The sequence below is a fragment of the Galleria mellonella genome, unplaced genomic scaffold, assembly GCF_026898425.1.
Source record: "Galleria mellonella isolate WM207_F2 unplaced genomic scaffold, CSIRO_AGI_GalMel_v1 utg643, whole genome shotgun sequence".
Taxonomy (NCBI): domain Eukaryota; kingdom Metazoa; phylum Arthropoda; class Insecta; order Lepidoptera; family Pyralidae; genus Galleria; species Galleria mellonella.
Window position 1 is genome coordinate 534,341 of NW_026442135.1, and position 24,132 is coordinate 558,472.

Consider the following 24,132-nt stretch of genomic DNA (forward strand, 5'->3'; position numbering starts at 1 on the left):
GGGATGATCAACAATATACCTCTTCAAACATCACCAAAGTTCGGAGGAAAGAGATAGTAATGGAGACTGAGAATCCCATTGTTAGAAATATACCCAACCAGGTCGACCTCGCGGTTCTCCCTGGAAACTATCATGGTTAATTCCTGATGAATTCATCATGATGGGCTAACTGGCCTGTTTTCATTCTTATCTATTACCCGTCACTGGTGCTCCGCCAGCGTATCCCGTTAGCGCAAGCGGAGTAACCATATCATTTTCACCCATCAAAAAAAAAATATCACCAAAGCCTAACTGCAGAGGTCAATCTGCCTGCCAAGCGCGGCAGCTACTGACAAAACCCGCCAACAGGGGGAGGCCTATACTCAGCAGTGGACAGATAACGGTTGATAATGTATGTTTCTATTGATGAAAGAATTTTTAAAATAGGTTGAGTAGTTTTTTTTTTATTTATCTATTACAAACAAAGAATGGAACAAACATTTCTTTCCCGTTTGTACCATATGAATGAATGAATGAATGAGTATACTTTATTTGCATTATACAATACAGGAAATAAGCAAGACAATTTACAAACACAACGATACAATTGTATAAGTACAGTAAGGCGGTCTTATTGCTGAGAGCAATCTTTTCAAGACAACCTTAAGGTTACCATATGTATCATTACAGATTAGCTTTTGTTATGACACGATAATGGAATGGTAACCCCGCCTGCGCTATCGGTATGCGCTGGCGGGGCACCAATGAGGGATGATAAGCAAGTCAGTTGACTCATTTTGACGAAATTACCACTAATTAACTACGACAGTTTCCAGGGGTACCGTGTGGATATCAACCAGATAGGGATGTAGGCTGTCAACCTTCATACTGTATAATTATGTTAAAGCAAATGCTGTGAATACCTTTAAAAAGCATGTGCACTAATTATGTATTTAATGTTTGTTATATGTATCTGTTATAATGCAATATGCTGATGTGTTCCTATAAATAAAGAAATAAAAGAACCTATGTAGTTTTAGAAAAATAAATAGTGACATGCTTGACACTCTTCTTTAACAATTAAGTTTACGAAAAATATAATTCGTTATTTATTATATGCCTAGATTTATTTATTGTAAATATTATTATTTATATTATCCCATACTAAATCTTTCTTTCTTTCACTCCTTCTATATATCTATGTATATAATAATATGTATTTAGAATAATTATTTGGACATACGTAATTGATAAATTTTTACTTAACATGTGCTAAGACAAAATTTGCATGCCTTTAGATAAGGCGAAATGTGTAGCTCAGCTACCATTTAAGACCTTTATACCACATTTCGAGCAAATAAATTATTCTTATTCTTATTCTTATATCATCAAGCTTACTTTCACAGGTATATCAGTATTAATACTGTAAAGAAAAATTTGATTGTTTATTTGTAATGGATAACTTTAAAACTACTCAACCAGTTTTGAAATTTCTTTCATCTATTAAATACTATATTATCAGGAAGTAACATAGGTTATAGGTTATTTTCGAAAATTCTATTTACCCGTGCGAATTCGGGCCAGATCGCTAATTGCCAATCATAATTGTACTTTGCTGCAAGCGCAAATCTGTCAGTGTGTACTGACTCTATCTTGTTATCAGGTGCAGTCATCATGTATGGGTCAATACAGTTATCGGTCGAGAAGTACATTCAATGATTAATACATACTATATGTACGTACTATCATAAAACTCATTAAAATGGAGTAAATTTTAAAAAATTAAATGCATAATATTAACCCATAGGCCAATAATCTATTTTTTATACCATAAAAGAGATAGAAAAGATGCAGTAATTATATATTTTACCCAACTTCAAAAAAGGAAGAGGTTCTATGTTCGATTGCATATTTTTTTTTGTAGAATATAATTAATAAATAACAAATATTTAAAAAAATTAAATAAAATAGTTATTTATTTTACTACTTGTTAACACAATTAACATTCTCTTTTCTGAATATTGACGTACAAATAACATTACAGATAACTTTTTGAATTATCATGCACAATTACAATTTTGTTAGTATTAAATGAATATTAAAAAATTAAATTAAATTACAATCTCAAAGTATTGAGTGAAAAAAAAAAATATTTACCAATATTTATCAACTGTTTAAAAATAAGATTAACTATACTTATTACAGTAATAAATTATGATATGTTATCACACTCATATAAATTGGAATGTACAAACAGAAATAACATTTCGGCTGTAGCCTGATAGATTCATGTTTTTCTCTACCGGTTTTTTTTTTGTTTTTTGATGGGTGAAAATGGTATGGTAACCCCGCCTGTGCTAACGAGATACGCTGGTCGAGCACCAGTGAAGGATGATCGATGAGAATGAAAACAGGCCAGTTAGCCCATCATGATGAATTCACAAGGAATTCACCATGATAGTTTCCAGGGAGAACCACGAGGAGGTCGACCTGGTTGGATATATTGCTAGCAATAGGATTCTTAGTCTCCATTACTAACAATCCCTTTCCCCCCAACCATCTAACATATTAGATGACTATTAGTATTAAGAAAATTATTAGTTAAAATTAATTTGTATAATAGGTGTTAATAAAGTTACCCAAACCTTGTCCCTTTCATGTTTACCAGAGGGAGACTTTGTACAAAAGTCGATTGCTTGGGAACCTCTGTCCCATTTGTGTTTCAACCGTGAAGCAGTTGTGTTTGCATGGCTGTGTTTCGGTTGAAGGAATATGGTGTGAATTTACAGGGTACAGAGGAATAACACTTGAGTCCTCAGGAATGGCAACACATGGGGGTATCATGGGTAAAACAGTATACTCTGTTATGTCCATGGTACTGCTCATGTTACCATGTTAGGCAACGGTTACCACTTTCCATCAGATGGGCCGTCAGCTTGTTTGCCATTCTAAGTTGTATAAAAAAAAATGTTTTTGCAGCCAAACTACCATCCATAAATGTCTGGCTTTATTTCAATGGTATGTAATGGCAATATAAATAACACACATAGAAGAATAATATTTTGACTATAGGAAAAATAATACATTAAATATTACAGAGTATTCTACAATATACATGGCACTGTTCATATCTATATATAGATGAAGAGCATAATTTTCAATAATATTCTAAATTGCATAAAAATGTTGCTTAAAATGTATCTACTAACTTCAATTTATATAAGGCATTATTCAGAACTACACATCTTAATTACTGACACACTCAGACTTGTTTAATGATTATTCAGGTAACTCCTCAGTATACATTTAAAAAAGTCCATCTCAGAGTTACTAAAGGATTTAGGGGCTGTTAAAAGCAATTACCAATTTTGTTATTACATCAATTAACAATTTAAATTTTTATTAACTTATTACATCTCATTAGTATTAATTTAACTAATCTCTCCGAGTATGGCAGTTAGGTATATTCTACAGCTTTACCAGCAGAGATTAGAATAAATAAAAGTATTGGAATAGAATAGATTTTTTTTATTATTCTAACACAATTTAGGATTATGGTTTGTGTATCATGATCTGGTAAATAAAAATTTGACATTATTTACTAGTTAAAAAATTATCAATTAACAAACATACAAACAACAAAAAAAGCAGTTTGAGTTTAATTTTTTTTATGAGATATAAACATAGAAAGTGCATGAACCTAATCTCTGTTTTACAGATTAATTAATAAATAATTTTCTTTACAAGAAAAAGAAGGATATTTAGTGGAAAATTAAAAATACGGAATAATCAACTAAATTATTTAAATTACGTATCACAATTTATCTAATAAACTATTGACAATAAATGTTATACTCACTTCAGATAACAAAGGAGCTCTATCTAAATGTTCTGAAGATGCAAATGCAGACTCGAAGTACGCGCCCCGACTCCTGGACTCGTACCTTGAGCCCCCGTCATCCCACATCCTGGCTTCTAACTCATCAGACATTCTGGCGCCTAGTCTAGTACTAGCAAAAAATTAAATTTCTCTCACTATGTTACCGAACACATAACTACAAATCACACAAAGACCGAGATGTTAATAATCTGAACGCCAATGTAAATAGAATACAGTTATATCATAGATTCGTCTTTTATTTACAATAAGAGTTTGTCTGATATCACTAGAACGGTAAATAAAAAGAGACGACTAACGCGAGACGACTTAAAAAATGTATAATTTCCGCGACTCAAAGATTGATACTGATATGGTGCGTTTCGAAACTAAATCTACAGAATCATTCATTTAAGAAAATAAAAAAGTTTGTTATTATATGATTAAATATATGTTTATAAGGCTAATAAATCTTAAATATAGTGAAAATTAATAGTACTTTAAATTACAACTTTTATTGGATCTAAATCAAACTATATGTATAGAAATAACCCTTTATTTAAATTATGAAATGGAAATAAATTCATGCTTCAAAACGACGGTCGCGAATCAGAAAAAGTGACATCTGACATTAAACGCCTCTTTGACACTATTATTGACAGCTGTAGTAGATGCGTTCCAAATACATTTATATCAATATATTTATGTAATTATTTTCTCTGTACTATTTTATTTATCCAAAGATTCCCGTATACACCTTTGGTCTACATTAGTGCAAATCGCCAGTAGCTCAAACATTATTGCATGACGAAAGATGCACTAGACATTTTTCGGCAGAATATTTATATTTTATCCATAAGTACTTATTCGACCAGTTATTTTTTAATGGGTGTAAATGGCATGGTAACACCGCCTGCACTATCGGTATACACTGGCGAGATACCGGTAAGAAGTGATAGGTGACGATGAAAAGCTAAGTCAGCCTGTCGTAACGAATTCAACGATAGTCACAATAGTTTACAGGGGGAACCGCGTTGAGGTTGACCTGGTAGGGTATATTGATAGCAATGGGGACTAACCTTTCCATTACTAACAATCCCTTCCACCCTATTCCATCAATTATACTGTAGTAAACTAATAACTGGAGGTTAATGAGAGGAGATTGTTGATAAAAGAGACATCGTAATTGTAGGTCGACCTTTACAAAGTCTCATATTAACACGATCGTGATTAATTCTTGGTGAAATGGCCACGATGAGCCAACTATCCTGCTTTCATTTTAAAATCCTAGCATACCTTATCGCAGGCTTGCTATTCCTTTTTATATTAAAGAAATATAAGTTATAAGTATCAAATGAAACAAAATAATGCTTTAATATAGTTTAATCCTTTCCATAATAACTATTATAATAATTATTAATTAAATTAATCACAAAAAAATTAATAACAATATTACATTAGAAACAACATCGCTCATTGAATGATAAAATATTTACATTTTTTTTTTATGTGACAGCATGGCAACACACATTAGAATTAATATACTAATAATTCACATTATTAAAATATATCTTAATAAGGTAAAAATATCATTACCATACATATTATATATTTTTCCTTTTTTATACATTAATATAAATAAAAATTTTAGAATTTATATTTTATTCTAGGTCATATACATCTAATTGGAGAGTCGAGTATCAAAGAAATACTCTTACCAATTGACAATTTTACTCTTACATCAATGGTGTTGCCATTTTTAATATACAAATTAATACCATTGCAATGTCATTTCTATAAAAAAAATAACCATGCCCTCGTTTCGTCGTTAGCCATCTCTGAATACATCCCAAAACACAAGTATTTTGCCTTCTTTTTAAATTTATTTTTTATAAGTGAATTATGCTATGGCGTACGAAATCCTTATAACTTTACCCCATCTCAAAGATAATTTATAAACTTTACATACACAAATTGTAATATATAAAAATTAAATCATAAAATATTCATAGAAATAAATATAAAAATTCATGAGTACACGGTTAATCAAACTTCGTATAAGAAAGCTATACGAGTACATGTATGAATGCAATGCACAAATTTAATATTTTATAAATAAATACACAGCCCATGTACAAACATCTATCTGTTATTACGAAAACAGACATTTTCGTACACTAGACACCACTTTTTTAAAACAACATAAAAAATTAAAGAAAATAAAAGGCAAAAATGCATTTTATGTTGAAACAATAGAGTGCACATTTAATTTGTTTCCTGCTACAACCTAACATCCAGATTTAAGAAGGACAAAACACTCGTGTCTGTACACCGAAGTTTCTAGATTCCTTTGTTCAATCAGTTCACATTACAACCACATTGGAATATATTATTTGTTCAAATTCAAACAAAGACCTCAAACAGCTTAAAATGGAATGATAAATTCAACTTGTCTATGGTACCGAATCCTTTTAAAATTTTATTTAGCATCCTAACCCATAATAAGTTGAGATTTTAAAATACTGCAAACAAATAATATTTGTTTATGTTTAATGAAATAACAAAGAGATTGAAATTAAATTAACTGTAAAAGTAAAAAATTAGAGTTCAAAATATTTAAACCAATGAAATGAAAGTAAGGTAATAAGTCAATTAAGCCGCAAATCGTTTTTAGTTTTGGTGGACCCGGTTTACACTTTGGACTCCTTCAAATTGGGCTTTTTCTAACCCAAATTAGCAAAATGGAGTCCAATACAAAACAATTTCTAAATATGGAATCCTTGTATAAACATTTATATCAGAAAATTACACTTCATGATACTAATAACAAAAATAATGAAATATTGAGTAAGATTTCCCGCCAAAAATACTTTTTTTTTATTCATAACCGCTAAATCGAATTCAGAATATAAACTATTACTTAATTTTGCTGCCCTAAGAAACTGATGAAGTGAGTTTTAGGTAAAGTGAACTTAGCGATTTAATTTGATTGATAGAGTTGAATATAACATGATATATTATGTAAATAGAAAAACTACATTTATTTCTCACATCTACAAGTATAATTGATTTAATATCACGAAATTTGTGACTTATGCTTTTTTCTTAGAAGGGCAGTAAACAATTAAAAAGGCAAAGGACAAATAATTATAATATCGTTTGTGATTGATTGAGAGGAAACAGTGATATGAGATATTCGTTGCAATAAAATCGTTTGGTTCACTAATATTTTACTTAATTCACATTTTTTTATTTTATTATTTTCATCAGCTACTACTACATATATTTCTTTTTCTAATAAGATGGAAACACATTTACACAAGGAAGCATATGAGATGCGCATACGTAGTATGCACAAAATGTACTTTGGCAAATAGAATTGTTAAAAAACCACCAAAAAATATTTAGCATAAATCACTTTACGCTATAAATTAAAGTGAACTACATTTTAGGTTTCTCCTTTTTATTTTTAAGTTTATTGAAAATGGAATACTAGATATATTCTATTTTCAAATGTAAATTCTAATTTCATTTTATTTCCATATTAAAGTTTTAATTTGATACCAGAGAGAAATTAATATGGGTCCATAATACATTAAATTTAGCTTATGGTCCATAAACTGTCACTAAGCTATCTAGCTATAGATGGATTTAAGGTAAAGCGTATGGTATGATGACGCTGTGCAGCATAGTACAGAATTGATCACGAGTGTGTAGATAAATGATGTATATTGCAATTAATATAATAGTTAGGTAGTATAGCTTGTTCATAGTCTTTAATTAGCATTTAAGTAATAAAAAAAAAATAACGTTTTTCTTTGACTGATATTTAAATAGAAAAAAGGCGCTAAAATTATAAAAGGATGTCAACATGTACACACAGTAATCTATGCAACAATAATCTACACACATACCTGTGTATGTGTATATATCGACATGTATCTATGCAGTTTTATGCTTTTACAATTATAGTTATACTTATGTTACAAAATCAACTCTGTCCTATGCTGCGAAAACTACGTCACCAGCATTTTTATTCAGCATACGCTTAACCTAAAAATAGCCGTAAATAGACTTCAATATTATTGGAGTTTTAGTTGGAAATCAACCGATTAGATGTGCCCCATAGATATGTGGTGTACAATGCAGGTGTATATGTATATATACTGAATTAATTTATTATTTGCTAAACAATCTTGGCTTGTCGTTTGAAATAAAAACATTTCTGTTTGAATTTTAATATATTACAGGTTTTTTTATTAACGTATAATGATGAACTGGAATAAAAAGTAGTCTGTACTCTTTTCTATTCCAAATATTATGTGTACGCCAAGTATTATAACGATTGATTAAGCAGTTCAAACGCCAAAAGTTAAATTTGTTTTCACATTTATATTATTAGTTATTACTAATTAAAAAAAAAAAAAAACAATCTGCCAGGATTGTTTACTAAATACGTCATGACGAAAAATCAGATTATGTCAGTCTAGTTTTCATTTATTTTGTGTCACTGAAAGTTACCAAAAAATATAGCCAGTTTCGGCGTGCGCCATGAAAGTGCGGTGTCGCAATGCGGGCGAGTGTACAAGTAGTGAGTATACGGGACGGTCGGCTAGACGACGACTACGAGCGGCAGGTCGCGGATCATAAAGACGTTTGAGGCGCGCGGGCCGCTGCCAGCTCGCCGTTGTCCAGGCGCGGCCAGTCCACGAACTCCTTGCCGTGCCTGCAAACAAACCATAACCATAGTTAGGATAACTCTCAAACTTACTAACTTTCGACATATTTTATAACATAAGTACATTGTGCTTCGCAGAAACACACAGTGATATTACTAGTCAATATTAATCACGATTGAATTTATTTAATGAGTAGATAGTGAATAAACATTTAGTAAACAAGCGCGCTATATCTGTGACGTTATCATCTCTTATCATCAGGTGATGTTAGATACAGCGCACATTAAAATAATAAAAAGAAAAATAGAATCCTTAAAAAAAACCACACATGAGAAGATTCATAGATATTAGCTTTAAAACATTTCAATTGTATTTTTTTTTGTACTCATCCAACGGACTATACCCCCTCCCCCACCTGATGATAAGATGGTAATGTAGTCTAAATATGAGGTGTGTGTACGTAGATGCGTGCGTGTATGAGTGTGCGTACGTAAGTACGTAGACGTGCGGTATACTAACTTGAATATGAATGAGAGCGTGGCGCCGACGGCGGCGCCCCAGAACATGAGGTAGAGCAGCACCTCGCTCGAGTAGCGCGCCGGCAGCGTGGCGCTCGCGCAGAACATCGACACCGCCACCAGCAGCACCGACGGGAACTGCACGGTAACCACCGACAACTTTAATACTCAACACGCTGTCACACTGGACAACAACTCAGCCTTGGCTAGATCAATATGGAGCCTTGCTAATTATTGATAATCGGTACGGTTAGCGAGAGTTGCCTCAGCTCAAAGGTCACTCAAGCTATTGAAATACAGTTTTATTTCAAACTCTTCTATATTTATTTAATATGTCGGCGCAAAATAGAAAAAAAGACATTCTATTGACTCGAGACACAAGCGCAAAAAATGGAGGGGAGCGCTGACAAAACGTTGGAGCGATAATGAAAGGAAGTGGGGCGATATTCGTCTGTCGAACATCGCGCGGCTTCAACGGATCGTTGTGTCTCGAGTCTTAGCTGATATTGTTTTAATTTAGTTCTATTTTATTTGATATTATTGTATTCGTTTTTATTTCTTACATTAATGAAAATGATTGTAGTTTAAAAATAAAGTGTGATTTTGTAATTGCTCTAATTATTGATTATTATTAGTACACGCCCACGGTAGATTAGTTTTTGTTAACCATGGCTGAGTCGGAGGAAACAGAGCTTAGCTATGGCCATCTACCGACAAATATAATATTTACGTTTAACATTGTACTATTCCTATATTCATTCATTTCATTTATTCATTAGTACAAATGTGTGTACATGGCAAACTTAATGCTAAAAGCATTCTCTCCCAGTCAACCATAGGGAAGTGTCAGAATACTCGAATGCGGTACTACTAATTATTGATATAGATACATACTAAAATTACATATATAAACGAATAAATATATATGAATAACAAATATACTTACACATATATGATATATACTATATTATACACGATACTATATTCTTAATCTTTTTATTTCATGTGTCTATTACACGATACTTTTGATCAAACGCCGTATTTTTTTTTCAATTTTTGTTAACTCTATAACCTATACAGTTGTCTCTTATTAATATAACGATTACTGTTCACATGTAATGAATATTGTTTTCGAGTTATTTGCCAGTGGTGCCGATTCTGAGGCGACATTTCTCTAGCTTAAAAATTTAATTCTAAATTTGATATCAACAGCCAATCTAAGAAAGAGAAAGCGATAAGCGTAAGCATATACATTAAATTTCCAATATATAAAGTAAAATAAGCTAGACAGAAAAACTAACGAATGAGGAAGTCCTGAAAAGAGTGAACGAGAAAAGAACATTAATTAAAATAATAGAGAATAGAAGAAGCAAAATGCTGGGCCACTAGTGACATGACGATTTTTTAGTAGAAGGAAAAATAGAAGGCAAAAGAGGAAGAGTAAGACCGAGCAATAACTACATGGGACAGATAAAGGAAACACTAGGCGTCATGTCGTATAGGGAGATCAAGGCTATAGCCTGGGATAGAGCTGGCTGGAGGAAGATGCATGAATTAGTTGCACCGACAAGAGGAAACTCTTAAATGAAAAGAAGAAAGTAAAATAAGTTTATAAAGGTTCATGAAACAGTAATTTCACAAAATTATGGAATAAAAATATTAATTTTAATTCCATAATTTAGAAATTAGATAATAGATAGATAGGTTTAAAGAAATGACGCCTCAGAATCGACCCCATTGTCTGTAAAATAAAAAAAATCTATTAACTCACTGTGATATATTTCCAGTCTCGGTCCCTGCGCAGCGGAGACGGCACGGTGTTTCCCTCGCCCTCCGCCACCACATACTTACCCAGTATTAGATCTATCGAATCCTGTAACGATTACATATTGATACTATTACAAAAAATATTGGAATATAGTTATAGTTATCATTATGGTATCATGGGCGAAACAGTATACTCTGTTATGTGAAATAAGTGTGTAAAATGGTAAGCGTCGTCTATAGACATGAACAGTAATATGGACATAACAGAGTATACTGTTTCGCCCATGATACCCCACATGCGTTACGTCCATGACGTCTCTATTACGTCCATGGTATTGCTCATGTCTATAGGCAACGGTTACCACTTTCCATCAGATGGGCCATTAGCTTATTTACTATTCTAAGTTGCATAAAAAACACTAGATCTTATAAAAGAGATTGTCACCATACCTGTCTGAAGCCGTCACTGAAGTTATTCTTGTAGTATCTGGTCAGGGAGTTGACTCCATCCTTCGCGAGCCCTATGTGTGTCCGCTTGCCCGTGCGTGTGAAGTCAGTCTTGAGCGCACCGGTGCCCGAGTACTGGGTGGAGATCATGTCTGCGTGGTCGGCCCACACCTGACGGCGTATTTAAATAGATTAGGGACAAATAATATATAGCATATTGAGCAATACCTGTCACTAAATAACAATAAATAACAGTTACAATATCTATATATTAGCCCAATAATGGATATATTAAATATTGGTCATTTAACATATTACATATAAATCAGAGGTAGACTTTGCATAAAAGTCGTTTGCTTGGGCATCTCTGTCGCATTCGTGTTTCTAGCGTGAAGCAGTTGTGTTTGCATGACTGTATTTCGATTCGAGAGGTGGGATATGGCAACTTAGAATGGAAAAACAAGCTGACGGCCCACCTGATGGAAAGTGGTAACCGTCGCCTATAGATATGAGCAGTACCATGGACATGACAGAGTATACTGTTTCGCCCATGATACCCCACATGCGGACTCAAGTATTATTGCTCAGTACCCGGTAAATTTACGCCATATCGCACCCTTCAAACCGAAACACAGCCATGCAAACACAACTGCTTCAAGGTAGAAACACAAATGTGACAAAGATGTCCAAGCAAACGACTTTTGTACAGTCTCCCTCTGGTTTAAATTTAAATTAAACCAATGTATAGAAACTATAGATACTGTGTGTGTGTGTGTGTGTGTGCACTGGACTGACATTGTTGAAGAGCGCGTCGAGATGCGGGTAGGCGGAGGAGGCGGAGGAGGCGGAGGAGGCGGAGGTGCCGGCGAGCAGCTGCAGCGCGGCGCCGAGCTGCAGGCGCGCGAGCAGCGACTGCACCACGTTGGTGCGGTCGAGGCAGTCCACGCAGTTGGTGCGGAACACGCCGCTCTGACGCAGCAGCACCGTGCCGCCGCGCGACAGGAAGTAGCCGAACTCCGTCTGGGCAACAATTTTAATGATACATGAAAAAAGCGAACATCTGTATTTGTTTTTTTTTTTTTTTACAATAATAATATCCTGACAAATTAACAATTTTTATTAATGGTAACCCTACATAGAATGAAAGATGAGGATGACAGTAAATCAATAGATTAATCATGAAGAAGAAGGTACATACTTGCATTCTATGTCTCGGTTTATAGGGTAAAATATGGCATACTCGCTAAGTAATTATATAAAATACATAAATAAATGTCTCTGATATTGCAAGTTTTTCACTAAAATGGTTCCATACCATTAGGTCGGATTTTGCTAACGTTCTCTTAAAACATATTCGCGCACGATGCGGTCGCTAAACGCATTGAACCGGTAGTACGTCACAGCGCGGTATTTTTTTTTTTATGGATGATAACAAATACCAGTGACAGGAGATAGGTGAGGATGAAAGCAGGTCAGTTAGCCAATCGTGACGAATTCCACAAGAATCAACCACGATGTTTTCCAGGGGGAACCGTGTGAAGTTCGACTTGATATAATAAATAAACAAATATACTCTAGTAATGAGACTGTTTTTTTTTTTCAATGGTTGATAACGAAATGGTCACCTGGCCTGCGCTATCGGTATACACTGGTGGAACACCAGTGATAGATGACAGGTGAGGACGAAAGCAGGTCAGTTACCCCATCGTGACGAATTCCACAAGAATGAACCACGATGGTTTCCAGGGACAACCGTGAGAAAGTCACACCTGAGAGTGTATATTGCTAGTAATGGGGACTGTTAGACCCCATTACTAACAATCCCTGTCCCCCAAGAGAGACCTGTGTTCAGCAGGTTGTTGTCAAGAGGTTACAATTAACAATGACCTTTGACCTTTCTTAACTAAACCCAAACACATTAAATATCATTTGAAATGATAAGATATTATTAATTAACATTTGTAAAGTGTATATTACCGTTTATATATCTATGTACCTGCTCGTGCGCGATGCGGTCGATGAGCACGTTGAGGCGGTGGTAGCGCATGCCGCGGCACTCTGCGTGGAAGTCGAAGGGCTCGTAGCGCACGCCGGGCAGCGCGGCCGCCGCCACCGCCGCGCGGTAGCCGCGCTCCAGCGCCTCCTCGCCGCCGCACTGGTCGATCTGCAAACAAAACATACGGCATTATATATATATATATATATATATATATATATATATATATATATATATATATATATATATATATATATATATTTAACGGACTGTATATAACACAGATCAGCATTATCTTCCTATTCTTATCCCAATTATTATAAAGGGTCGGCGTAATATATTTTTTATCCATATTACAAAAAGATTTGGCTTATAGTTCTACGACCGGCCGCCTGCCTGACTTCAACCGTCTATGGAAATGCATTTATTGGTGATTTCCGTCACCTACGATATAGAGGAAAGGATTGAGAAACAAGAAGGAAGAGAACATTGGAAATGCATAAAGGAAATTGGTAAATAATAGAAATAAGGGACTTGTGAGGGAAAGGAATGGGGGCGAAATGCAGTTGCGTGAAGGACTGGGACACTGCAGCGACTCGGGAGGCCGGGGTCGCATACAAGTATGCCCTTATTCTAGAATCGGAAAGACTAGAGAAGGACACCTCTCTGATACTATATATAGCACAAATGCTAACTCATAAATAACTAATCTTGCATTTTAATATACCAAAAAGAAGTGGTACAAAATTATATCGCGTATTAAATTTAGCACAACGACAACTAGTGAAAAAGAAAATTAATCAAAATCACTACTATTTTTTTTATACCACTGTGGTGGCAAACAAGCATACGGCCCACCTGATGGTAAGTGGTTACCGTAGCCTATGAACACCTGCAATACCGGAGGTATTACGCGTGCGTTGCCGACCCTGAAGAAACCTCTTTACCCACCTTTTGAAGTACTAAAAATACTAAAAAAAAAACCTAGATAATTACAATATCCAATATTTACTTTTTATCTCAGGAAATGTTCAGAAAAATGAAAAATTAATGAATGATTACATTATCTATACTATTTGTAATATTATAAATTAAATTATAAAAATACTAATTTATCTTTTCTACGCGTGCGAACCCGGGGCAAATCGCTAGTTTCAAAAACTTTATTCCACCCAGTAAATGCAACATTGCAGGGACTATGGGTAAAAAGCCCTCCCTTTCTCGTAGGCGTCGTAAAAAGCGACTAAGGGGATTTAATGGTTGAGGGATGAGCAAAGGATGGACAATAGCGTCTTAAAACATCACCAAAGCCTAACTGCGGTTGTAAACCCGCCTGCCAATCGTGGCAACTATTGGGAAAAATCCCCCAATAGGAAAGGCCTGTATTCAGCAGTGGATAATTAACAGCTGATGCGAAGGGTAAAAAGACATGCAAGAGGTTACAATTAACAATGACCTTTGACCTTTCTTAATTAAACCCAAACACATTATTATCATTTCAAATGATAAGATGTTATTAATCTCTCAATCACTTATTAATTAATGTTTGTAAAGGATATATTACACTGTCATTTTTATACGACTAGCTTTTACCCACGACTTTATCCGTGTAATTGGGAAATTTCTTTGGGACCAATTTGTAAGTATATTCTTAAAGAAGATTTTACAAATCGGCTCACATCTGACAGAGTTATGAAGTAACAAACATAAAAAATACAACCGAATTGAGAACTGCCTTTTTTTAAAGTCGGATGAAAAGGGCATTAACTATGTCATAAATCAAAATCAATTACCGAATGTGGGGGGAAGGGATCGTTAGTAATGCGGGCTAGCAGTCCCATTGCTAGCAAACGGGCATATAAATGTGTTTGTAAAGAGTTAATAAATTGTTAATATAAGCAGAAAAACAATACTTTACATTATCACATAGGATAGGTATTTTAACGTCTAAAGTCATGCGAGTAATGCCGCGGGATACAGTTAGTAAATAAACAAATTGCTGTTTGCTCTTATCTATCCTTATCATTGAAAGCATCCAATCGATAAAATTCAATAAATTGTGTAAACAACATATTACGCCGACCACAAACAATAATTGGGATGAGGGTAGGAAGATGATGTTATAGTATAGGTGCTTGTCTCGATAAAAAAAATTACTGTAAAAAATATTCTTGATGAAATATGGTCGAGTGTGACTTTTCATTGGGGCTGTAAAACTAATTGCTTAATATCAATTTTATTCCCCTTCGACCTCATTGTAGAAAGATCACCTGTTTGAGTACCACTGTCCCATTCGTGTTTCTGCATCGAACATTTATTACACAAAGCTATGAAATCGTCCACTTACCAAATTTACCAACACCTGGTTGCCGTATCTCTGCTGCTGATCCCTCAGATGCTTGGTGTAGGCCGCCACGTGATCTTCGTGGGACAGCGTCATCTTGGGCTTGTACTTCAGGTTCGGGTACTGGCTCCAGTACAGCGGGATGGATCCTCGGGTCTGCACAAAGGAAGACTTCTCCCCGCCGCGTTCTATGATCTGCTCTGTCTCTACGTAGTTGGCTACATTCCCCTGGTAACAATGAGATATGATTATAATAATTAATTAAACACTAACGGACGCATTACACAGCGCCTACCACCAAATTGGATTATGCTACTAAAATGGTCACCACTCAGCTAAGTGTAAATTGGAAACTTCTTTACCAGGGGGAGACTTTGTACAAAAGTCGATTGCTTGGGTACCTCTGTCTTATTCGTGTTTCTACCGTGAAGCAGTTGTGTTTGCATGGCTGTGTTTCGGTTTGAAGGGTGAGATATGGCGTGAATTTACTGGGTACAGACGAATAACACTTAAGTCCCCAGGAATGGCAACGCATGGGGGGTATCATGGGCGAAACAGTATACTCTGTTATGTCCATGGTACTGCTCATATCTATAGGCGACGATTACCACTTTTCATCAGGTGAGCCGCCAGCTTGTTCGCCATTCTAAGTTGTATAAAATAAAAATACTTCTAGTTTCTAAATTATACTTAGTTGAGTGGTGACCATTTTGATCGCATGATTCCTAATTAGTTATAAGTTTATTTACGTATTTCCTTTTTCTTTTTTATTATTATATATTATAATTATATATAAATGTTTTAGTTGTAACTGTTATTTATATAAGACAAATAAAAAAAAATTCTTTCTTTCTTAAATATAATAAAATTTGTACGGTCATCATTGAAAATAAATTAAAACAATAAGATTTTCGAAACTTCTATAACTTTTACCGTAGCTAAAAGTCCCTGATGCTAACAACCCTTCCCTTACCCTGTATCAGAAATAGTAAACCTGTCTAATGAGGGGTGAGGGAAGGGATTTTTTTTTTGATGTGTGAAAATGGTATGGTAGCCCCGCCTGCGCTAACGGGATACGCTGGCGGAGCACCAGTGAAGGGTGATAGATGAGAATGAAAACAGGCCAGTTAGCCGATCATGACGAATTCATCAGGAATTAACCATGATAGTTTCATAACAATCCCTTTCCCCCCGGAGGGGAGGGATTGTTAGTAATGGGGTCTAGTAGGTGTAGTTTTTCTTATTCTCTTTCCTTTGGCTTCCATGCGTTATCTTGTGTGACCGCGCGTTATTATCACTGTATATATTTTTTGCTTATTTTAAGTAATTAAAAAGGTTTATAATTAAATTATTATAATTTTATTACATCAGATTCTCCTTGAAAACCATCGTGATTAATTCTTGAATACGTCACAATGCTGCCTGCTTTCATCCTCACCTATCATCTCTCACTGGTGCCCCGCCAGTGTCTTCCAATAGCGCAGACGGGGTCATTATCTTTCCATCTGGTCAAGTTATGATTCATTAAAAAAACTGTTGAATATGTATTACCTGTGAGTCGACGCCCCTCATGTAGAAGCGAGTGCCAGCTCGGTGTACGCTGCGGCGCGACACCAGCGACCACGTCAGCTGGTGACCGTTCACCGTCACGTTGTTTATCGATACGACTGTATACTGGCTAAGGGATTACTGCACAGTTTTATTACATAAGAAATATTGATGAATGTGGAAGACGCGAAAGAGGTTTGTTTGAATCGAAGCATTTGTCGTTCCATTGTTTCTGCCTACCCTAATGGGAGACAGGCGTGACAGATATGTATGTATGTATGTTTTATTACATAAGACTAAACTAGCCAACTCTAAAGCCCATTTTGTTGAAACAGTAAAAACAAAAAAAAACAAAGTATCCAATTACACGAGTTACGTATAATGTAAAGACAAGAAAAGACAAGTAAAAAAAATTAAGAAAAAAAAAGTTTTTAAAAAATAAAAATTCTTTATTTAAAGTAGTCAACTTACCTAAGTTTTAGATTTTTTTTTAATTTAAAATACTAAACTAGAGGGAAAACAAAAACATTTATATCAGAACAACAACAAAAAATACTGATTTCATTTGTGGACAACCAGTTATGAAAAACTAAACTATTGAAGTCTATCTATCTATCCTATTTAAGAGCTGCGCTCTTATCGGTGGAGCTCTTGCCACTCACTACGATTTTCAGCGAGTCTCTACACCTCTTGATACGACACGACACCAACTCCTTCCTTGGTCTGCCTGATGTAACTATGTCTCGGTCTCCCTCTCCCCCTTCTATTGAAGTAATTTTGATAATTTTTTTCATGAGACCAATCTGAAAGATTCCTCTTAGATAAAAACAAAATGAAAATCAGTTTATAAATGTCGAAATTATGAGGTAACAATCGTTAAAAAAATACAACCGAATTGCGAAATTTCTCCATTACTTTTCCTTTTTTTTTAAATTGTCTAGAATAATTGCTGATGTTACTAAAAAAATAAGCCATAAATTTTGATCTTTCAAAGGATACATCCTTGTATGATGGGTAGCGCGAACCTGGCGAACTGGTCCTGTGAGAAACCTTTGAGCAAGTGGCCATTCCACAGGAACCTGGAGTCTGCACGTGTCGCCAGCGACATCTTGTGAACAAGTAGGAAATCTTTAGCACAGTACGAGTAACCTCTGAACTTTTCAATTCAAACAAATGACAATCTTCTTATCACTAAGGTAATAAAATAACCAGAGGGAAACTTTGTACATAAGTCGTTAACTTGGGTAGCTCTGTGCCATTCGTGTTTCAACCGTGAAGCAGTTGTATTTGCATGGATGTGTTTCGGTTTGAAGGGTGGGATAAGACAATGAATTTACAGGGTACAGAGGAATAACATCTGAATCGTCAAAAATGCTAACGTATGGGGAGTATCATGGGCGAAACAGTATACTCTGTTATGTCCGTGGTACAGCTCATGTCTATAGGCGACGGTTACCACTTTCTTTCAGGTGGGCCACCAGCTTGTTTGCCATTCTAAGTTGCATATTTTTTTTTTACAAATATTTTATGAAAATATGTATGAGTGTCCTTAATATAAACGATAGAAGCCAAAACGAAAAAATTTAGAATTTTTGTCTCTCTATATGTTTCTTTTCCCGTGGGTCTCATAAGAGATGACTAAGGGAACTCAATGATTGGAGGATGGGCAGCAGCGTCCCTCTTAAAACATTACCAAAGCCTATCTGCGATTGCTAACCTGTCTGCCAAGCATAGGAACTATTAAGAAAACTCGAAGGGAAAACTAGGGGGAGACCTACATTGAACGATGGGAGGGGGGTCGCTGCTGCCCATCCCTCGACTATTAAGCTCCCTTAGTGGCCTCTTACAACACCTACAGGAAAGGAAGCGACGGCCCATTCTATGCCAGGACCATAGGACAAATCTCTTACCTTGTGGAAATCGGCGGCTACCGAATGCAACCGCTGCAGTGTGTGTGTGAGATCATATCCGTACGAGAAGTATATGCCGGGCGTCTCCAGCGCCGCACGCAACATACGTTCGTATGTGTTGTTGTCTTCGATCTGGTAATCATAATAAAAAAAATATATAAAATACTGTCCGTAAATATGGCAGTAAAATAACAGGGTACACATTAGGATTTACATAGGATGCATGATACATAGTTCCAGTGGCGTAACAATAGGGTGGCAGGGCTGGCAAAATGCCACGGGCTCCCGACCCAAAAGGGCCCCGGCTAAAGAGGCCGCGAGTTCAAAAAAATATATATATACATTTTTTTTTTACATTTTACCTGAGTATTTTATTTTACTTAAATATTTTTTTTACTGATAGGGCTTTATACTTTCTTATTAGATGGATGAAAGTGGATTGGTGTCCTTGCCGACGCTATGTATATACGCTGGAGGGCACCATTGAGAGATGAATGATGACAATGAAAGCAATTCAGTCGGCACATCGTGAATAATTCCACAAGAATTAACCACAATAGTCTCCAGGGGTAACCACGTGGAAGTCGGCCTAAAAAGCCTTTTTACGGATGGTAACCCTACCTGCACTAACGGTATATGCTGGCAGGGCATCACATCGAGTGAACTACCAAAGTAATTTGCTTAAAGAAAGCATAGGCAAAGAGTATAATATAAACCAAACCTGTTTACTACTGAGATGCGTGGTGGAGCGCGCGTACGGTATGATGTCAGTGCCAGCCAATTCGTATACGTCATGGCCATTCAGCCTTCCCACCTGCAAAGTAACATATATTAGCACCGGGCTTTTTAATTAAGGGCAACCTACATGGGAAATGTCTTTTTGCTCAGTATGAAACAAATGAATGCGTTTTTATATATATTATCATAAAATAAAATAAAAACTTTCTTATTTATTTATGCATAAAATAAATTTTCGCATGCACACCTGTATGGTTAAAAAAAACACGATGCCACCTAAAGCAATAATATTTTCTAATATAACTTATTAGATGGATGCATTTCCTTATCGTATTCCGATAAACGAAATATCGGAGAAATAAAAATAAAAAAAAATTCTGAAAAAATAAATTACCTCTTTCACTTACCAATATCCGGTACTTGGCTACAACTAGGTAGAGTCCAGATATCAACTTGATAGAGCCAAGGAACCCACATACAGGTTTGTATGCATTGGCTGGGATTGGGATCTTTACTGAGCCATATTCTATGGATAAAAAAAAAAGCTATACGATAAAAAATAATTCACTATAATAATAATAAAAATTGTAACTAAATGTTGTCTGTACATGAAAGGTATCTAAAAAAATATAGCAGTTTTAATAAAGGTAATAAGTGTAAAAAGAAATACTTTTTTGAAATTTTGTCTGTATGTCCGTTTGTCTGTCGGACTATTTATCTGTCTGTCTGTACGTATGTTTCAACATTACGCAAGAATCGCTACATCATATCAGATGCAGTTTTCAGTCATGTTTCTGGAGGTCTACCTATACAATTTTGTGTACTTTAATCTTGTCATATCATTTGAAAGTAGTCTAGTTCATTGGGATTCTTATATCCGAAATGCACATGTACGAAGTAGTGAGCAAAAGAATAGTAAATTCAATAAAAATACTCATGTTTTTTTATATTGACATTAAAATAATTATTACCTATTCATCTAATTTCATAAGAAAGGGGATTCTCAATTCGTTTGTATTTTTTTTTTATGGTTATTACCATACATCTCTGTCAGTTCAGAACCAATTTGGGAGTCTTTTCAATCCAACAGGATATACTTATAGATTAGTCCCATAGAAATTTTATCCAAACCCGTTCAGTTTATATCCAGGTATTATTGTTTTTTATGCAACATAGCATGGCAAACAAGCAAACGGCCCGCATGATGGAAAGTGGTAACTGTCGCCTATAAATATGAGCAGTACCATGGACATAACAGAGTATACTGTTTCGCCCATGCATTGCCACTCCTGAGGGCTCAGGTGTTATTCCTCTGTACCCTGTAAATTCACGCCATATCCTACCCTTCAAACCGAAACACAGCCATGCAAACACAACTTTATGCTTTATGGTAGAAACACGAATGGGACAGAAATGCCCAAGTATTCGGGCCAACTGTGCTGCTTTTTCATCTTCACCTATCATCTCTCACTGGTATCCCACCAGTTAGCGCAAACAGATTTACCATTCCATTATAACTCATTAAAATTTTGTGATTAGATGGCGTTTTGTAACATGATCAGTAGTATTTATTTGAAATACCTTTGACAGTAGCCTCTCCCGTCACTCTGTCAATAACCATAATCTCTGTTGGATTAATAGTTGGCTCGAAATAGAACTTATCTGATGTTGTGTACCTGAAAAACAAAAAATTTGTATTACATCATAATCCATAGATAGTAGACCTTGTAGAATGAAGTCATGATTCATCAACTAGTTGTAATAACTCTTATTATATGTAATTATATAACACAAATATAAGTTACAATCGATTGTTAGTAATTGGACCTAGTGCTCCCATTGACAGCAATATACCCTGTCAGTTTGATCACCACATGGTTCCCACCCATATTTTTTTTATGGGTGAAAATGGTATGGTAACCCCGCCAGCGCTAACGGGATACGCTGGCAGGGCACCAGTGAAGGGTGATAGATGAGAATGAAAACAGGCCAGTTAGCCCGTCATGACGAATTTACAAGGAATTAACCATGATAGTTTCCAGGGAGAATCGCGAGGTCGACCTGGCTGGGTATATTGCTGGCAATGGGATTTTTAGTCTCCATCACTAACAATCCCTTTCCCCCCAAATACATATCTTAATATATATGCACTGGTACCCCACCAATATATACCGATATAGCACAGGTGAGATTATCATTCCATTGTCTGATTCAAAAGGTACTAGGAAGGAGAGAAGTGGATGATTGGTTATGCATTTTAACCCAATACTTAGCATTGTGTTTTGATAGAAAAAAAAACAAAGTAAAATATGAACACAATGTAAAGGAAAAAGGTTTTACTTTTTTTCTTTACTGATTATATATAGTGATATATTCTTATTTTTCTGAATAAAATCTAGGTACTTTTTATCCTGAACAATTAATATACAGTATAAGCTTCCATAAAAATGCAGCGAATACAGAAAACATGAATATAGAAAGCCGAATCACTTATATAGCGTGACAATATTTGACAACATACTTTAGGCGTAGTTGTGTAGGTTTGTTTTAATTTTTTATTAATCCATTCGCCTACGCCTTTACAAAGGATACAAAATTCTTTTTAATAATATGTACCAATTAGATCTGCAAATAGTGAAAACGCAAATTAAGGAAGCATGAATAAGGAACTTTTACTATATTACACTCATGCAGCTGATGTCATAGGTAAATACTACTGTTTAAATAATTTATAAAATTACCTTTATACAGAGTTTATTACCTTATATTTTATATATATATTAGATAATATAACTTACCTAAATAATATTGTAATTCATCAAAGTCAATGATAAAGTACCCAATCAGATAAATTATATGTAACCAGCAAAGTTTGCCATACTGGATAATTGACTATCTGATTTTTCTTTCCAATTATGTTTTGGTATAGTGAAGAAAGAATTTATTTTTATCAAGTCAAAGTTTTATTTACTAACAGAAAATATATATGTATATTGATTAAAATGGATGGAGATTACAGAGAGTTAGTGGATGCAGGTGGCTCAGCTTCTTTATGGCAGTCTATGGGGGAGGCTTATGTCCAGCAGTGGACGGATAATGGCTGAAATGATGATGATGATTGATTGAAATGAATAGGGTTTGAATCTGTTTAATTTTTTCAATCACGATAAATATTACAATATTTTAATTTAATGATAATTCTAAAAGTATAGGTATTTATCATTGAATTTTAATCATATTTGTTGCAAAGCAGTTAATATTTACTAATATGTAATAGTCACAAATATTAACATTACAAAAGTATTGTGAGCAATAACTAATTCAATGACTATTGGGTCTATCCAATAAGTTACAGTAACAATTCCCTATCAAGTGGGCCCTCAGGTTGTTTTACAATTTCAGCATTTTAAAAAAATACTTTAAAGCTTATCATCATAAACATATTTAAGAGTAGGCCATGCCCACCTCATAATAGTCTCGTGCCCACCAGAGGATGTGAGAGTTCACATCCTCGGTAGTTTACATCATCATATGTAACATTATGTTATACTATTTTTTACAGGAACAGACTAAACCATAGATAACAATCCTTTTCATCTGAAAAGGATTGTTAGTAATGGTGTCTAATAGACCTATTACTAGCAATGCACCCTATCAGGTCGACCTTCACGCGGTTCTTCCTGGAAATCTGGATAATTCTAATGGAATTCATCACAATGGGCTAATGTTATCAGCCATTAAAAAAAATACTCAACCGTTAATAATCTCAAATATGCTAATGCCTATCATAAATATAGATTTTCATTCAGGCAGATTCTTACATTTATTGCATTTAATTAACTATAATTTAAACTTAAATATTTCATTAAAATAATAAAATAGACACTGGTTTGGTTGTTCAGTATACAATCTATAAGTATAAGTAAATAATATTTGAAGAATCATAATATGTTAATTAGTATAAATTTGTTAGCACTAATTATAATGTAGATAAACATTTGTAAGGATTCAAAGAAAATATGCGATAAGCAAGCAGATGTTCAATGAACTTTAACTTTGTGTAAAATTACTTATTATAAAATAGAAAAAGGATTTGTACTTACAATTTAATATCATCGTGAATTAATAATCGATCTGCCATTTTAAAAGACTTCAATCAAATTAATTATAATTTATTTTATAATAATTTTAGTAGCGGTATTAAAAGGTAAAACCAAAAACAACAATGAAATAAATTGATTGATTGAATGAATGACATACAGAGACAAAGTTATCGATAACTGACACTGGCTGTCACATAACATCTATTGGAGTCATAGATAAAGATGT

At 34.7% G+C, this 24,132-nt stretch overlaps 2 protein-coding genes across 2 annotated transcripts in view; both read right to left on the reverse strand.

Annotated features, from left to right (window-relative positions):
- The window catches only part of LOC113511213 (zinc transporter 2-like), a 42,718-nt gene extending 38,504 nt beyond the window's left edge, over nucleotides 1-4,214 (reverse strand). The window contains exon 1 of the mRNA XM_052900300.1: nucleotides 3,839-4,214. Coding sequence (XP_052756260.1) covers nucleotides 3,839-3,970 — 132 coding nt within the window. The 5' untranslated portion in view covers nucleotides 3,971-4,214. The remainder of the gene's footprint in view (nucleotides 1-3,838) is intronic.
- A 1,010-nt stretch (nucleotides 4,215-5,224) lies between these two features.
- LOC113511212 (phosphatidylinositol-3-phosphatase SAC1) lies at nucleotides 5,225-24,050 on the reverse strand. Its single transcript, XM_052900302.1, has 14 exons — nucleotides 23,907-24,050; nucleotides 21,385-21,479; nucleotides 20,211-20,329; nucleotides 19,787-19,879; nucleotides 19,066-19,197; nucleotides 18,155-18,263; nucleotides 17,159-17,274; nucleotides 15,611-15,835; nucleotides 13,264-13,431; nucleotides 12,063-12,287; nucleotides 11,271-11,438; nucleotides 10,825-10,926; nucleotides 9,055-9,191; nucleotides 5,225-8,582 (listed from the first exon to the last, which is right to left on the reverse strand). Exons 1-14 carry the CDS (start codon nucleotides 23,942-23,944, stop codon nucleotides 8,501-8,503), a joined length of 1,809 nt encoding a protein of 602 aa, XP_052756262.1. The 5' UTR covers nucleotides 23,945-24,050; the 3' UTR covers nucleotides 5,225-8,500.
- Between the last annotated feature and the right edge of the window lie 82 nt (nucleotides 24,051-24,132).